This window comes from Sceloporus occidentalis, unplaced genomic scaffold (genome assembly GCF_023333645.1).
Source record: "Sceloporus occidentalis isolate IW3139 unplaced genomic scaffold, rSceOcc1.0.p SCAF_7, whole genome shotgun sequence".
In the NCBI taxonomy this organism is placed as follows: domain Eukaryota; kingdom Metazoa; phylum Chordata; class Lepidosauria; order Squamata; family Phrynosomatidae; genus Sceloporus; species Sceloporus occidentalis.
Genome location: NW_028316987.1, coordinates 26839564 through 26858381, shown reverse-complemented (window position 1 = coordinate 26858381; position 18818 = coordinate 26839564). Strand labels below are relative to the sequence as shown.

Here is an 18818-nt window from a genome sequence, read left to right as displayed (position 1 = left end):
TTTTCTTTTGTCTGACCATTTGTCTTGTTCATCCAAGTCCTCTTTATCTGATGTTTCTTCTTTTTGAGAGGTCGATCCCTTATGTTCATCACTGTCTTGTGTATTTCTATCATTATTTCTATCACACCTCCAATTTTTTTTACCGAATCAATTCTGTACCTCCTTTGATTGTAGTTAAATGACAATCCCTCAGGTTGTTTCCATTTATAGAAAATATCATTTTCTCTCAAGATTTTCGTAAGTTGACTATAATCTCTGCTTTTTCTAAGCACTTAAATATCTGAATATCAGATCCTTCAATTTTTATATTTTTGCTGAAGTGCATTTTTATCAATTGATCCCTAATTTGCATCCTGACAAAATATATGACTATATCTCTTGGGACATTTTTCTGTTTTGCTGTCCACGAGTTTATTCGATACATTTTATGAATCTCAAAATGAAATTCCTCTTCATCCCTTTCCATAAAATTCGCCAACATTGGTATCAATCTTTCATATGTTTTCTCCATTTTGTTCAGATAGTCCCCTGCTTTTCAGGCATATTTCTCTAGCCTATTGTTCTGCTCGTAATCTTTCCTCCACTTCTCTATTTTGGTTCTTTCTTAATGTTTCCATTTCTTCTTTCAGTTCTTCATTATATTTCTCTAATATAGTTATTTTAGCCTTTGCCTGAGTTAGCGCCAATGTTAATTTTTCTACAATATTTGCTACTTCTTTCACCTCAGATTTTATATCTTGCTTCAATTCTTGCCTTGTATCTTTCATTTCCTGTTTCAGTTCCATTTTGTCTCCCTTCATTTCCTTTTGGATCTTTTTAATTTCCTCTAATATCATCAAATTTGATTCCAACATTTTATTTGTTTCCAGTGTTGTGCTTGTATTTGAGCTTGCATTTTCGCTGTATGCAATCTTGTTATAACTGCCATGCATCAATTTATTATTCTCTTTATTATAATTGTAATTTCTCATAATTATGCCTATATCACACTAAATTACTGAATTGCAGGGTCATATTATTTTCACAATTAATTACAAATTGTGCATTTTCTATTCTATCATTCTACCAGTTTAATACCTTTTTCAAAGTTATTCCTTTATTTTCACTCACAAAAATTAAATTCAATATTCCTTATCCACTCACATCTGTTACTCTATTTCCCATAGCTTTAAACCTTTCCTCTTTGTATACTAAATATAAAATAGACCTTTCCAAGATGTCTTTTGCCAAAGAATAATTTGACTTTCAGATTAGGCACTGTAGATGATATTTATCAATTCAGCTCTCAGGCTTTATTTCTGTTCAACTTAAAAGACTGGTGTGCCTAAATAAGCAAAGCTTTCCCACATACAGGACAGTCACACCCTACAGTCTCTTCTGCCTCTCGTCTTCCTACCCAGATTTTCTTCTTTCCCTTATAGAAGCAGGAATCCAACCTTCCTTGACATTCTTGCCCCTTCTATAACTAGAAGGAGTTGTTTCATTGGTTCTTCCCTCTACCTTAAACCTGTAATATTGGGAGGCTGAAAGAGTAGCCTTCACAGTCACTCTTATGAACCCGGCATCGTTCCTAACCGGAAGTCTGAAGAAACCTTTCCTTTATCTGTTGCTGCTCCTTGCATGTTCCCCGTCTGTGGCTGCCGCACCGCCAAAGCTGCTGGCTGGTGATGTTTGGGGCTGGCTGTCAGTCTCCTCCCGAGCCTCGCTGCTGCCGCACCGCTGAACCTGCTCACTATTTCTTCCCTTGATCTAGACACTATACTTCTATTGATGGAGCCTAAAATCGCATTGGCCTTGTTAGCTGCCACATCGCACTGTTGACTCATGTTCAACTTGTGGTCTACTTGGACTCCCAGATCCCTTTCACATGTAGTTTCATTCAGCCAGATGTCTCCCATCCTATAGCTGTGCATTTCATTTTTCCACTCTAAGTATAGTACTTTACCAATCAGTTACAAATCCATGTAACAGTTACTTCGTCTAGGCCAAATTTCATTAGCTTCTTTGCAAGAATGTCATGGGGAACCTTGTCAAAGGTCTTACTGAAATCAAGATATACTATATCCACAACATGATATAGTGGAGTCCCACACAGCTCTGCCCTGGGCCCAGTGTTATTCAACATCTTTATCAGTGACCTGAATGACAGAATTGGGAGCATACTTATCAAATTTGCAGATGACACCAAATTAGGAGGAATAGCTAATACCCCAAAGGACAGGATCAACATTCAAAATGACCTGAATAGACTAGAAAGCTGGGACAAAGCTAACAAAATGAAATTCAACACGGAGAAATGTAAGGTACTGCACTTAGGGCAGAAAAATGAAATGCACAGCTATAGGATGGGAGACATCTGGCTGAATGAAACTACATGTGAAAGGGATCTGGGAGTCCAAGTAGACCACAAGTTGAACATGAGTCAACAGTGCGATGTGGCAGCTAACAAGGCCAATGCGATTTTAGGCTCCATCAATAGAAGTATAGTGTCTAGATCAAGAGAAGTAATAGTGCCACTGTATTCTGCTTTGGTCAGGCCCCACCTGGAATATTGTGTCTAGTTCTGGGCACCACAATTTAAAAAGGATGTTGATAAACTGGAGCGTGTCCAAAGGAGGGCGACTAAAATGGTGAAGGGTCTGGAAACCATGCCCTATGAGGAACAACTTAGGGAGCTGGGGATGTTTAGCCTGGAGAAGAGAAAGTTAAGAGATGATATGATAGCCCTGTTCAAATACTAGAAGGGATATCACACTGAGGAGGGAGCAAGCTTGATTTCTGCTGCTCCAGAGAACAGGACCCGGAACAATGGATGCAAGCTACAGGACTAGAGATTCCACCTCAACATTAGGAAGAACTTCCTGACAGAAAGGCTGTTTGACAGTAGAACACTGTCGGAGTATAGTGGAGTCTCCTTCCTTGGAGGTCTTTAAGCAGAGGCTAGATGGCCATCTGTCGGGGATGCTTTGATTTGGATTTCCTGCATGGCAGGGGGTTGGACTGGATGGCCCGTGCGGTCTCTTCCAACTATGATTTTATGATTCTATGAACATTCCCTTCATCTACCAAGCTGGTAATTTTATAAAAAAAAAAAGAGATTAGATTTGTCTGGCATGACAAATCCTGCCCTCCTCCAGTCTGCTGGGACTTCTCCTATTCTCCAGGGGTTCTCCAAGATTATTGCCAATGGCTCCAATATTACATTTGCCAGTTCTTTCAATACCCTTCATCTGGTCCTGGAAACTTTGCCTTTTCTCTGTCCCCTGTAAGCATTTTGCCATCTTCTCCACGCAGTGGCCCCACCGTTTCCTTCTTCTTACTTTTGCTGTGGACATACCCAAAAAAGCCCTTTTTGTTGTTCTTAACCTCTCTAGCAAGCCTGAGTTCATTCTGTGCTTTAGCTTTTCTGACTTTATCCCTACATGTGCTCCCTATTTTTTTGAATTCCTATTTGGTGATTTCCCCATTTTTCCATTTCTTATACATATTCCATTTAAAACTTACCCCAATTGAAAGTTCCTTACTCATCCATACTGATTTCTTGACACAGGGTGAAATGCACTGGGTGACCTTGGACAAGTCACATGCTCTCAGCTTCATGGTAGAAGAGGAGTTGGATGACCCCTGGGAATCCCTTTGAATGCTAGGTTTTATCCATGGCAGAATTTCTGCCATTGCACTCCACCCCGCCCCGTCTTCTCTTTTGTAGGGGTCACACTCTCTCAACCTCTGAGGCAGGGCATGGACAACTCTTTCTCTGCACCTCTCCCATTGTGATGCTAAGGCAAACCTATCATGCAATTATTATTATTATTATTATTATTATTATTATTATTATTGGCAAGGAGAGTGCAGAATATCCATGAGCAAGAGAGTGTGACTTACCCAGAGTCACCCTCTGGTTTTACATAGCTGAGCTGGGATTAGCACTCTAGCCTCCCACTTCACCACAGAAATTCACTGGGTGACCTTGGGCAAGTCACATGCTCTCAGCTTCAACCCAACCCCATGGTAGAAGGGGGGGTTGGATGACCCTTGGACATCCCTTTGAATGCTAGGTTTTATCCATGGCAGAATTCCTGCCATTGCACCCCACCCGCACCCTTCTTCTCTTTTGTGAGGGTCACACTCTCTCAGCCTCAGAGGCAGGGCCTGGCCAACTCTCTCTCTGTACCTTTCTCATGGTGATGCTAAGGCAAACCTACCATGCATCTTTATCATCATCATTATCATCATTATCATTGGCAAGGAGAGTGCAGAATATCCATGAGCGAGAGAGTGTGACATACCCAGGGTCACCCTCTGGATTTACATGGCTGAGCTGGGATTAACACTCTAACCTCCCACTTCACCAACGAAATTCACTGGGTGACCTTGGGCAAGTCATATGCTCTCAGCTTCAACTCCAACCCTATAATCCTAGGTATTCCTTCATGATAGAAGGGGGGGTTGCATGAACCCTGGGAATCCCTTCGAATGCTAGGTTTTATCCATGGCAGAATTCCTGCCATTGCACCCCACCCTGCCCCTTCTTGAGAATTCCTGCTTGACAGAAGAGCAGTGCCATTTGCCACCCACCCCCCTTCTCTTCTGTATGGGTCACATTGTCTCAGCTTCAGGGGAAGCCCATGGCAAAACTCCTCTTTATGCCAAGAAAACCCTTGGTTTGTCCCATCTTCCAGTGGCATCCTGATGTTGAACAGGGGGTCAGACTACATGTCCTCTAGGATCCTCTGTATTCCTATGTATTACTTCATAGCAGAAGGGGGTTGGACTGGATGGTCCTTGAGGGACCCCCCAACTCTACCATTTCTTGCTGGGGTTTCAGTCACAGTTTATTTGTTAAGACTGGGTTGTTGTTGGTTTTTTTCCTTTTGTGTGTGCCTTCAGGTTTTTTCAAGCAGAGGAATGTTCTTTAAACATTTGCGAAACTTCCTTTTGACATGGTAATTGAGTTTGGAAGGCAAATTAAATTAGCATCAACACCCATAATTAGCGTAAATGTTCGACTTGTCTTTTATTGTCATTCGGGAAATCTGTGAAAAATACTCCTTTAGCTGCTGACAGAGAGAGACAAAATAACCCTTTGAAAGTGGGACTTGTGAAACAATTTTTAAAAAAATTCTCATCGAGTGCTCAATGCACGAGAAGAAAAAAATTGGTTTGTCAAACCACTAGTTCAGTCATGCCAGTTGTTCCGCATCTCCAATTTAGTATAGTAATGGCTTGCTTCATAAAATATTGCTTTCAGGAAGGGAAAAGAACTGTAAACTCTGAACTGATCATGCAGGCCTAGGGATTTCCTTCATGAGCTAGCAATGGCGATATTCCAAGATGTAGGAACAGATGTGCCATTCTGATTTTATTTACATTTGTTGTGTTGTTTATCTCCTGCAAGCCTATGTATGAGCCTGCCTTGAGACTCTGCATTTGTATTGTGCTACATTCCCTCCCACACACACACACATTATCTAAATGTTGTTATAATGCCTTGCAAGAAGTACACAAACACAGTTGCGTGGGAATCACTACCTTGTTACATAGGGGTGAAACACATTGGTCAAATAAAGTGGTTTCAAACCGCTTTGAAGGTCGGGTGTTTAGATGATACATGCCCCCAAAGCAGGCAGAAACTGGATTGAAGCCATGCTCTGAGGATAAAGGGGAGCATGACCCTGTTGGTGCTTTAGACATCTCAGCGGCATTTGATACAATAGATCATGACATCCTCTTGGAACGCCTGAGAGAGTTAGCAATTGGAGGCACTGCTTTGCAGAGGTTCCGTTCCTTCATCTCAGGCAGATTCCAGAGGGTGATGCTTGGGGACAGTTGCTCTTCAAAAACAGAGCTTAATTGTGGTGTCCCTCAAGGCGCCATCCTGTCCCTGATGCTATTTAATATTTATATGAAGCCACTGGGAGAAATCATGCAGAGACACTGGGCAGGGTGTTATCAGTATGCTGATGACACCCAAATATATTTCTCCATGTCTCTGTCATCAGCGACAATGACAGATGGTATCTCTCCCCTCAGTCAGTGCGTTGAGGCAGTAATGGACTGGATGAGGGAAAACAAGCTCAAGTTGAATCCACATAAAACGGAGGTACTTACAGTAGGGGCCCCCAAATCAGATATTGGGTTGCAACCTCCAGTCCTAGAGGGGTTCACGCTCCCCTTGAAGGACTGTGTTCACAGCCTGGCGGTGCTTCTTGATCCCTCACTTCATATGTGATACCAAATGAATGCAATGGTCAAGAGCGCTTGTTATCAGCTTTGGCTGATACACCAACTGTGCCCTTTCCTTGAATTGAATCACCTCAGAACTGTAGCACATGCACTCATAACCTCAAGACTTGATTTTTGCAATGCGCTCTACATGGGGCTACCCTTGTGCCTAGTGTGGAAACTTCAACTGGTAGAGAATATGGCAGCCAGGTTGATTACAGGAACAACTAGGAGCGACCATATTACACCAATACTGAAGTCACTCCACTGGCTGCCTATTAGTTTCCAGGCACAGTACAAGCTGTTGGTTAACCCCTTTAAAACCCTACATGGCTTGGGCACAACCTATTTAAGGAATCGCCTGCTTCCATACAATTCGCCCCTTGCACTCAGATCCTCTGGGAGGAATTGATTGCAACCTGTAAGGACTAAAATGAAGACGACCTCCCAGAGGACCTTCTCTGCTGTTGCTCCCACCCTATGGAATGACCTGCCAGATGAGATCTGCCAAATATCCAACATGGGCCCGGTCCAGATGGGCGTGATAGGATGCCCTCGTCACATGCGAGGGATGGCGCTTCTAGACACCCCTCGCATGTGATGAGGGCATCAAAATGGCAGTGCCCTGTACAGATGGGCACCGCCATTATTACGTGATAGATACCTAGCATCTGCATGTCACAGTGCCATTATGACATCATGAGTGCGCCACTGGCGATTGCACTGCAAGAAGAACCCGTTTTTTGTGGGTTCATTTTGGTCCGCGGGGAAGTCCTGCGGTCTGGAGGCTGCAGCTTCCCCACGGACCAAAGCTAGGCACCGGGAGCTATCAAAATGGATCTCTTCTGGAAGGCCTTCCCGGAATAGCCCCCAGCTACATATAGATTCCCCATACAATCCCAGCCATGATGAATTTGCCCACTGCTTATGCCCTATGATATCATGTGATTTTAATGTTTGAATTTTAATCTTAGAACGGTTTAATTCCTTTTTAAGGGGGGTTGTATATATTTGTAATATTGTTATCTCTGTACATCTGTATTATTTTAATTGTTGGAAGCCACTTTGATTGTTTCTTACAAATAAGCAAGATATAAATAAAAGTTTTATTGTTTTATTTTAAAACCCAGAGCAAAAAGAATCTGGGATATTCCAATTTAGCCCGGAAAATGCGCACCTTCGATCCTGCATATAAAAGCCCCAACATGAGAGCTGTTCTGAAAAAGTAAAAAGTTAGTCAAATGGCTACTGTGTAAGACAAGTGGCTATTGTGAATACTCACTAACATGTGAATTTATTGTCCATGAACAGAGAAATTTTCACATTTCCTTGTCAAATAACAATTTTCAACAGATCTTGAGTGAATGTGCATATTCTCCTACACCTAATAAAGCAATACCAATAGCATTTACATTTCTATACTGCTTCATAGAGAACTCAGCACTCTTTTTGCAGTTTACAATCTGTAAACCAATTGCGCACAACAAGCTGGGTACTCACTTTAACAATCAATGAAAGCATCATAGAATCATAAAGTTGGAAGAGACCCCAGGGACCATCCAGTCCAACCCCCTGCCATGCAGGAAATCTCAGTCAAAGCATCCCCGACAGATGGCCATCCACCCTCTGTTTAAAGACCTCTAAGGAAAGAGATTCCACACCACAATTCTGAGCACCACAATTCAAAAAGAACATTGAGAAACTAGAGCGTGCCCAAAGGAGGGCAACTAAAATCATGAAGGGTCTGGAAACTATGTCCTATGAGGAATTGGGGAGTTGGGGATGTTTAGCCTGGAGAAGAGAAGGTTAAGAGGTGATATGATAGCCCTATTTAAATACTTGAAGGGATGTCATATTGAGGATGGAGCAAGCTTGTTTTCTGCTGCTCCAGAGAACAGGACCCGGAACAATGGATGCAAGCTACAGGAAAAGAGATTCCACCTCAACATTAGGAGGAACTTCCTGACAGTAACGGCTGTTCAACAGCAGGGCCGTAGCTAGGGGAGGGCAGGCGGGGCGAGACCCTGGGGCCCCCACTCAAAGGGGCCCCTGCACCGCCCTCCCTTGCCTCGCCTCGCCAATCTCTTTCTGTCTTCCCTGCATGGCCCGCCCAGCCTCTCCCTCCCAACAACAGGGAAGTCAGGAAGACTGGAGTCGTGGCCATGTGGGGCCTGAGGGGGAGGTGCCAGGCTGGCAAAAGGGAGCTCTGGAGGAGAGGGAGGGACGGACGGATGAGAGGCTGCATCAGGCTGCATCCACACTGGAGAAATAACCGGGTTTTTGGCAGCGCTTTAACTCTTTTTCTGGCTCACAGCTATGGAACTCTGGGAGTTGGAGCATGTTGCGGGGCCCAGATATCAAGGTCTGAATGTTTTGCTGGCTCAAAGCTATGGAACTCTGGGAGTTGGAGCATGCTGTGGGGCCCAGATATCAAGGCTTAAGTGTTTTTCTGGCTCAAGGCTATGGAATTCTGGGAGTTGACATGTTGTGGGGCCCAGAGCTCAAAGCTTAACTCTTTTCTGGCCTCCATTTATAGGAGACGTCCTACATTTCACACTTCTGCCTAGAAGAAATGTCAAAACATCCTCTATTTTTTGTAAGATGACCAAACATCCTCCTTTTCTAGGACGTGTCCTATGTTTCAACTTTCTGGACAGGAGGAATGTCAAAATGTCTTCCATTTTTGGTAGGATGACCACATGTCCTCCTTTATCCAGGACACGGCCTACATTTCAGCCCTGCCCAGGAGCAATGTCAAAATGTCCTCCATTTTAGCACGGTGACCAGACAGCATCCTTTATCCAGGACATGTCCTACATTTCCGCCCAGGAGGAATTTCAGAACATCCTGGTTTGTTCAGAGTTTGCCTTTGCCAGTCTTTCCTTGAGGCTGAGAGTGTGTGACTTACATGCCTAGTGGGTTTTCTTGCTTTGTTCAGAGAGTTTGCCTTTGGTGACTTGGGTGTGTGCGAGTGTGCACTTTCAAGAGGTTTTCTTGGGAGGTTTGTTCAGAGAGGGTTTGACTTTGCCATCCTCTGAGGCTGAGGGAGTGTGACTTGCCCCAAGGTTTTCTTGGAAGATTTGTTCAGAGGGGATTTCTCTTCACCTTCCTTTAAGGCTGAGAGAGTGTGACACAAGCCCAGTGAGTTTTTTATGCCCAAAGAAGGGATCGAACCTTGGTTCTCCTCCACCGCTGCCTCCTGCCACACTTCCTCAGATGCATTTAGTCTCAGAGGTGCTCCAAAATCTCTATGTCTTTGAATTCTTATATTATTATTATTATTAACTGAAAGAAAGAAGTTGGCAGCATGAGCTTTCCTAAAGTCTGCTTCCTCAGATGCATTTAGTCTCAGAGGTGCAACAAGATCTCCACAATATAAGCATTTATATTACTTTTTTTAAAAAATTAATAATGTTTTTGGCTTTTAGTTGGTTATGTCCTCCACTTTTCTTAAATGTCCTATATTTTGGGGTAAATCTTGTCCTACATTTTGGGGTAAATTTTATACTACATTTTTTCTACATTTTGTCCCAGTTTGGTGGTAGAAAATTATGACAACTGAGCCACGACATGCGGCTCCTTTATCCACTGCAACAGAGGCAGCATAAGCACTCTGGAGAGGTGCTGTGATGTCCCTCGTGCGCTGCACCATTTGGACATGGTGCATGAGCCATGTCATCGACACACGCCCCATGTAAATAGCGGTGTGCCAAGATGGCACCCATGGCTTGCGGTAAGACTCAGGATATTAAAAAATATAGGGCCCCCAAATGTACTTTCTGCCCCAGGGCCCCTAAAGGCCTAGCTACGGGCCTGTTCAACAGTGGAACACACTCCCCTGGAGTGTAGTGGAGTCTCTTTCCCTGTTAAAGACCAATGTAAAGGACCCTTGTGAGCTTGGCCTTTGTCCTTAAACTCTGTTAAAGAGCTCAATCAACTGGGACTATAGTTTTGTAGAGAGCTCCTGGCTACTAGCTCTTTCCAGAGGTAAGTCTCCGACTCACTTCCTCTAAATACAAGTCCCCACAAGCCCCTTAAAGAAAAAGATTTAGTGCAAAATTTAAAATTTAAAGAAGCCCCTCTCCAACACTCTTCCCAGGCCCCCTTCTCCTCTGTACTTTAAAACCTCCTTGACTATAAAAAAAATAGAAGGAAAATCTGTGTGCCGTTAGGCTCACGCCTCTACTCAGAGCTCTTTAGAATTAGGCATCTAGCTCCTCCTGTCATGACCCACAGAAATGGCTCACAATTTGAAAAGTTTGAAAACTCACCCCAGCAAAATGAACATAGAGAACTAGCCTTCCCTTTTCCCAAGAGAATGGTCTGGAAATCCTCTGCTCTGAACTCTTTAGAATTAGGATCGAAGGCTGAATCAACCTTGGTGCCTGGGATCAAACTCATAACTTTGTCATCTTGTCATCTTCTGGCCTTAGAGGGAGCAAAAGGACAGGCCCAATGCCATCAGGCTTGAAGAGGAAGAGCCCTCCCCTCCCTCTGTCCAACTGTCATCTTTTGGCCTTAGAGGGAGCAAAAGGACAGGCCCAACACCATCGGGCCTGAAGAGGAAGAGTCCTCCTCTCCCTCCTTCCAACTATCATCTTTTGGCCTTAGAGGGAGTGAAAGGACAGGTCCAACACCATCAGGCCCAGCCTCAATTAAGAAAAAGAGCCCTCCCTCCAGTCCATCAGCCTTGGTCCAGTCCTCAGAGGGAGAGAAGAACTACTGGACCTGATCCCCTCCCCCGCCCCCCCCCACCATCCCCTTCTCCATTTGTATTGTGTCTTTTTAGATTGTAAGCCTGAGGGCAGGGAACCGTCTAATTATTATCCCCTCTGTCGTAAGCTGCCCGGATTCCCAGTGATTGGGCGGCATATAAATAAATCTGATTATTATTATTATTATTATTATTATTATTATTATTACCTTGTCTGAAACAGACAGGCCAAAAATGCTGCCTTCAGGTCAATTCGGCAGTGTGGAATTCAGACAATGCATGCCCCAAGATTGGGCCAGAGCTACTGCATGGCAGCCTAAGGTGGAGCAAACCTGGCCACAAAAGGAGCGCAAAAAATTTCTCCTTGCCAGCAGTGCATTGCAGACTGCAGCATTGGCCAGCCTTGGGATCTCAGCGTTTGGTTGCCCCCCCCCCCTCCACAATGACCTACTGATTCTTTCCTTTTTTTCTCTCTCCTCCTTTTTGGCTGTGGGCAGCCCTCCTCCTCCTCTTCCTCCTCTTCCTCCTAAAAGTGCAGAGCAGGCACTCACCCTCCTGGCCATCCTCCTGGCCTTGCTCTTGGTGAAACTGTGGTCCTCTGAAGCTGCAGGGAAGGTGGCCCAGGAAACTGCAGACCTTGGGGTGGCAGGGAAGGCAGAAGAAGGAGGGGGGAGCCCCAGGTTTCTGAGGCCAACGCTGCCACCAAGGTGAGGGCTGAGGGAGCTTGGCCAGGAGGAGAGGGAATCCAGGATAGTGCTGAAAAAGAGCCGGGCAATGGGGAGCCCTTGAAAAAGGAAGGGACTGAGAAGAAAAATAGTGAAGAAGAGGAGGAGGAAATGAAAGGAGAAGGGAGAAGAATTTCTCTGGAGGAGATTGGGGCTGGAGAGGAAAAGAAGGAGAAGGAGAAGAGAAGAGACAGCTGCAGCAAGAGGAGGATGGAGGGAAGGAAGAGAAAGAGGTGGAAAAGGAGGCTACAGAGAGGACTGGGAAAGCAGTGCAGTCCACAGCCACAGCCAAGTCCCCATGAAATGGAAGAGATGACCCTCCTCAGGCAGGAGGTGGTGGATACTGCTGCTGAGTCACATCTCCTCGTCAGCCTGAGGACCTAAGGTGGCAGCCAAAATGGCCCTCTTTGAGTAACTCCTCTGCTCCTGGGGATGGGGTGAGGTGTGGCTGTGCGGGGCAAGGGATGAGGGGGCAGCCCCCAGGGGAAAAGACTGACGCTGGGGATTTTGTGGTGCTGTGGTGGTGGTGGTGTGCCTTCAAGACCTTTCCAATTTATGGCAAGTTTCTTCAGAGGAGGGGGGTTTGCCTTTACCTTCCCCTGAGGCTGAGAGTGTGATTTGTACAAGGTCACCCAGTGGGTTTCTGTGGCTAAGCTGGGATGTGAACCCTGGTCTCCCATTGTAATACTCAGACCACTACATCATGCTGTGCCCTCCTGTACGCATTTATTGTTATTCATTGTTGCGTACCTTCAAGTTGTTTTCCGACTTATAGAGATCCTAACAAGCCTATCCTGGGTTTTCTTGGCAAGATTTGTTCAGAGGAGGTGTGCCATGGCCTTTCCCTGAGGAGGCTGAGAGAATGTGACTTGCCTAAGGTCATCTAATAGGCAGGGAATCAAACCCTGGTTTCTAGAGTCCCTAGTCCAACACACAAAGCTACATCCCAACCTTCTGTCCATTTTGAACATGACTGAGAATCATGAATTTATACTAATGTTTTTTATTAATGTTTTGGTTTTTAGTTGATCGTGTCCTCCATTTTTGTTGAATATCCTACATTTGTTCTACATTTTGCCGTACATTTTTTCCCAGTTTTGTGGAAGAGAATTATGGCAACCCTACAAGATGGTAATCAGTATGCACAAACAACAATTAATGGTGAAAGATCTGAAAGTTGTAAAATTAACAAAGGAAAAGAGCAAGGCTGCCCTTTGTCTCCACTCCTATTTATAATGATGACTGAAATTATATTAAAGAAAATAAGAGAAGACGACCAAATTAAAGGAGTACAAATTAAAAACCATCAGTATAGGTTAAAAGCCTTTGCAGACGATATAGTTTTATTTGTAGATAACCGTATTAATAGCATTTCTAGAGTAGAGGCAACTTTGGAGAAAGCGTGTAATATGGCAGTATTTAAGAAAAATAAACAGAAAAGCAGTATTTTGACGAAAAACATCTCCAAATTAGAGGAAAAGAAATTAGAGACAAAAATAGATCTAAAAATTGTACAAAAAACGAAATATTTGGGAATCACAATTACAAGTAAAAACTGAATTACTAGAAAATAACCACACTACAACCTGGGAAAAAGTGAAAAACAATTTGAAAAAATGGAGGAATCTACAACTATCATTATTAGGAAGGAAAGCTTTAATACAAATGTATGTGCTCCCCAAAATGATTTTTCTCTTTCAGACTATCCCAGTCATAACATCTAATAAAATATTTAAATTGTGGAATAAATACATCCAAGAATTTATCTGTCAGGAGAAAAAAACCCAGAATTAAATTAGCTAATTTGCAGGACTGCAAAGAGAAAGGCGGGTTAGGTCTACTCAACCTACAAATACAGTGGGTCCTCGCCTTACGCGGGGGATCCATTCCGGATCCCTCCGCGTAAGGCGAATTCCGCCTATGCTCGAGCCCCATTGGAAACAATGGGGCTCGTGCACGGCAGTGCGGCGGCGCAGGCGCGCGCGGGGCGCAACGGGCACGCACGCCCATTCAATTGAATGGGACGCGCCGCCCCTTCTGCCCCGCACGCGCCGGTGGCTTTGAGCGCCTATGCTCAAAGCCGCCTATAAAAAGGCAGCATATGGCGAGGACCCACTGTATACTGTATCGCATGTGCCTTCATGTGGATAAAGGATTGGATAAACCTAAATAATGAAGAACTACTGGCACTAGAAGGAGTTAAATTAGAAAAAGATTGGCATGCATACCTTTGTTATGAAGGGAAAGTTCTTAAATAATAATAATAATAATAATAATAATTATTATTATTATTATTATTGTTGTTGTTGTTTTTAATTTGTTTTGTTTATATACCGCTATTCCAAAGATCATAGCAGTGAACAGCAAGTAAGCTAATTATCAAGTAAGCTAATTTTCCCCCAACAGTCTGGGTACTCATTTTAGCGACCTTGGAAGGATGCAAGCCTGAGTCGAGCTTGGGCCCTTTTGCTGGTCTTGAACTCACAACCTTGTGGTTTTGAGTGAATGGCTGCAGTACAGGCATTTAACCACTGCACCACCTGGGCTCCATAATAATAATAATAATAATAATAATAATAATGAGAACTCTGTTCAAAATTTGGGGAAAGTATAAAAAGCATTGTTACATTAAAAAACCAAGGTGGACCTCAATTCAGGAAGCTTTTTATAAATCAGAGGAACCCTTAAAAAAGAAGTGGATTACCTATTCAGATATACTAACAAAAACAGAAAAAGGACAAGACAGAACAACTAAAATAAGAAGGAATAGAAATAAATTGGCTTTTTTATTATAAATTAAAAGGAAGATACAACAAGGATAAGAATGATATTGGAATTGAAACAGAGCTAAACATTTTGGACAAAACACTATCTAGGGGGCAAAAACATATGATAACAAGGGTGTACAAAATCTTACTGGACACTGAATTAAAAGCGGAATAAGTAAAAGAAAGTATGATCAAATGGATGCAGGACATCAAAGAACCAATTCTATTGAATAGCTGGGAAAGAGTATGGACATTTTTTAAAACCTAATTGAAAACTATTATAAACTGCTATATAGATGGCACCTGTCTCCATCAAAATTGGCCAAAATAGAAAATACAAAGGACATTAACTGCTGGAAATGCAGAGAAAATAATGCTTCCTTCTTTCATATGTGGTGGGATTGTAAAGATGGAAAAAGATTTTGGGAACAGATACATAAAACAATCTAGAACACTTTTCAATGCGAAATAGGAATGAAACCCCAACTGTATTTAGTAAACGTTACTGAAGACCTTAAAGAGAAAATATGTCGAGACGTGATAGATGTTATAGTGTATTTAGTTACAGCAGCGCGCTTAGTTTTTGCTAAATACTGAAAAGGGGGAAGAAACAATTTACAGGAAGAATGGTTAATTAAGGCAAAGGAATTGATGGGGATGGACAAAATAACCATGATGATTAACAAGAAAACAGACCAAAACTTTAAAAAAAAATGGGGAAAAGTGAATAAGCTATGGGATTAAAGAAAAAAGAAGGACTATGACAAAATAATTTAGGTACGCAGCCCTTATTATCTTTCTGTTTGGAACAAAGTAATAATAGACTCAAATGGAAAAATGGATACGCCTCACATAAATAAATAAAATAACGGATGATGACAAAGGGCAATGTTATCTATCCATTAAAGAGATTACCCACGCTCACACAATAGATGTACTAAGGCTATATTTTTGTTGTATATATATGTAATGTATGTATGTTTTGTATGTCATGTCAAGTCTAATAAAATCTTTTTTTTTAATGATGGTAATTGTGTGTTTTGTTTTTTTGTACTTTCAGATTGGATTTTGTGAATTTTGGTAGTAAGCCCAAAACTAAAAAATGTGATAAATGTTCTCCTGTTGCACTGACGTGTTGCATGATATTGTTGCATGGTAAAAGGTGTAGCAATGGGTATGTTGTTTATGTCTTTGAAATCAATCAGCCTGTCCTTTTGCATATGATCTCTATGCGTCAAACTTCACAAAAGAAAAAGACACTAGTTCTCCCCAGAGACTTTTTTTTGTAAAATATAGAAAACATGATGAAATAATTGTTCATATATTAGTCTCATGGTGGAATCAAGACTGGTCATGGGGGCTTTCTTGCCATACTCATATGGCTTGCCTTGCCCAATGTATCAGAAATATTGGTTACCTTAAGAAAGTTCTCTCTCTCTAACATATAGACTGCTTAAAGTCTTGCTTATACTAACTCTTATTTCACTCTAATCACCACCTCTTCCTTCTTCTACAGGTGCCTCTAGTCTATAGGAAACCACAAGCAAGAGGCAATACTGCTAAAATGCTACTTTGTCTCCTCCCCTGCTTGGTTCTACTGGGATTTCCCATTTACCTAGACATATCCCTTCAAATTTCATTCAAAGGTTCTCTTTCCTCAATCCACATGCAACATTGAAGTAAGACAGGCTTATGCTATGCAAGACACAAGCCAAGTGAAACTCGTCAGTCACACACTCTGTGACCACAAAGAGCTTGGCAACTACATACCTTGTTTAGGTAGTCTCAGGTAAACAATAGACAAATTTGTGCAGGCCCAAATTAGAAAGGCAAACTTGAGTCAAATTTGGAAAAGTGAATGGACAAAAAGTTAATAAGGAGTGTGTAGACAGTAATATTTGCACATCTGGATTTAAAACAAAAGATTAAATTACTTTTCGTATCTGCATCGCCCAAACAGGTAAATCAAGGTTCTCCTACTGACTTCCAAAGATCTAAATAAGTCAGGACCATGATATTTAACATACTGTCTTCTATGTATCTTAAAAGGATTTTTCAAGAGACCTTACATGAGGCATTTTGGCACCGCAACCATTAACAGAATGTTTCCATGAAACGTCACAAAAGGGTGCCTTATCTGTAGTACTGACATTCTAAAAGGGAAGTGCTGAAATTTTAAATTCAAAGTTGTGTTCTTTCTAGTTTTTAAATTACTATTGATTTCTCATTAGTTTGGTGTTTTTTACCTTTTTAAGTTGCTGTTTTAATAGTGTAATTGGTTTAATTTTAATTTTAATATTTATAATTAATTGTGTTTTTACTGCCATCTTTCAGATTATATCATAAGCAACTTTGCATTTGACCTTTGGGGAAAAGATGGTGTATCAATCAATCAGTTGTGATATCTGCTCTTTGGACAGTCTGTCACATGTGATTCTGACGGTAGGAAATGTGAGCTTAAAACACATTCTCAAAAAACTTGCTCATTTTACCCTGCCTTGTAATACTGACTATGGCACTTCTCTTTTCTAATGTTATATTTTTATATTACATACATTACTACATATATATTCTAGCTTTAACATTTTTGAATATTTTGTGTGTAAACTGCTTAGAGATTTTATTACATTTAAGCAGTGTATAAGTGTTGTAAACAGGGACTACTAAATGAGAAAAAAATCGTATGAGTCCTTTTTAAAACAGAACAAAACATAAATAATTGTAGCTGGTTCTGTGCACAAACCAACACTGCAAATTCAACTTGAAGTGAATTGGCCTTTGAATAAACTGATAGTGACATTGGAGTAACTGGAGAAAAGAAGGTTAAGAGGTGATATGATAGTCCTGTTTAAATATTTGAAGGGATATCATATTGAGGAGGGAGCAAGCTTGTTTTCTGCTGCTCCAGAGAACAGGACCCGGAACAATGGATGCAAGCTACAGGAAAAGAGATTCCACCTCAACATTAGGAGGAACTTCCTGACAGTAAAGGCTGTTTGACAGTGGAACACACTTCGTCGGAGTGTAGTGGAGTCTCCCTCCTTGGAGGTCTTCAAATGGAGGCTGGATGGCCATCTGTCGAGGATGCTTTGATCTGGATTTCCTGCATGGCAAGGGGTTGGACTGGATGGCCCTTGCGGTCTCTTCAAACACTATGATTCTCTGGCCTGTTACAGACTGCCAAAATAAAGCTGCTTCGGGTCTCTTTGGCGGTATGCTGTTTAAATGATGCATGGGTCCAACGAGTCCGGAGGTCGCGCCGAAGCCACACTCCATTCCTAAGCACTGGAGTGCAGCTTTGGTGCAGCTTCCGGATTCTTTGGATGCATGCATCATTTAAACAGCATACCTCCAAAGAGACTCGAAGCAGCTTTATTTTGGCAGTCTGTAACAGGCCAAAGATTCTATGATTTGGTTAATAGAATTATATTTGCAGCCTGAAAAAGGGAAAGCTAGTAAGTCTCATACTGTTGATGCTGTGACCTTTTATTAAAGACAATAATCATGTTTCAATGTAGGATTGAAACTCTAGGATGGAAAAATTAGAGTGTGATGCTCTTGTTTTGAGAGGCTCCTCATGCTTCAGCTGGCACCCACATCATGCAAGATGTCTCAAGGCCACGATTTTGGTTGCTCGACAGCCACTGCTACCCTGTACCACATTCTACTTCACCACATAAAATTCCATATTTTCAAGGATCCACACTTGCATTTTTTTTCTCACAATTACTTCCAGGAAATTAGAAACCCTGAGTCTGTACATAATCAGTGAAATGGAAATTGAAGTTAACACATCTTAATTTTTTACCCTAATATGGAAGGCAGAGGAGCCTTAGACAAATACTAATAATTTCCCAGGTAGGGTACATTAAAATCAGAATAAAACCTTGTTAACAGCCTAGTTTATATTTACTGTGGTTCTCAATGTTGGAAAATGTTATAGCAATCATTTTTAAATCTAGCAATGAATCCAGAATGTGCCCCACAGATGGAAGTGCTGATAAAACAAAATAAAATTGACTCTTCATATTTTATTATTATTATTAAAGGTCCCTTTTTTAAAAATCCATACATTACTAAGTTTGATACTGAGAGATAAATTTTAATTATATCTTGATTTACAATCTGGCAATATAAAAGACTCAAAGCAATTATGCTAACGGATAATAAATTTATTGTGTCCTGATAGAAAACCAAATGGATTCCAGGTTGGACGGGCTTTCTCCCCTCCCTTCTTAGAGTTGTTTTTTAGTGATCTTACCTGAAACTTGGGACATTTCTTGTGCCCCATCTGTTTCCATTTTCCTCAGGTTATCTGAAAGAAGGAGAAATAGAAAAGCTTTAGATTTAATGAGAAGTACAAATTCAAGGGAGAGAGGGAGTGGG

The 18818-nt window shown here is 41.9% G+C and overlaps 1 protein-coding gene across 1 annotated transcript in view; it reads right to left on the bottom strand.

The window, feature by feature from the left end:
• Positions 1-18818, bottom strand: part of IKZF1 (IKAROS family zinc finger 1) — a 165420-nt gene that overhangs the window by 110721 nt on the left and 35881 nt on the right. Inside the window, exon 2 of the mRNA XM_089532462.1 lies at positions 18694-18747. Within this exon, the coding sequence (XP_089388588.1) occupies positions 18694-18747 (54 nt within the window). The remainder of the gene's footprint in view (positions 1-18693; positions 18748-18818) is intronic.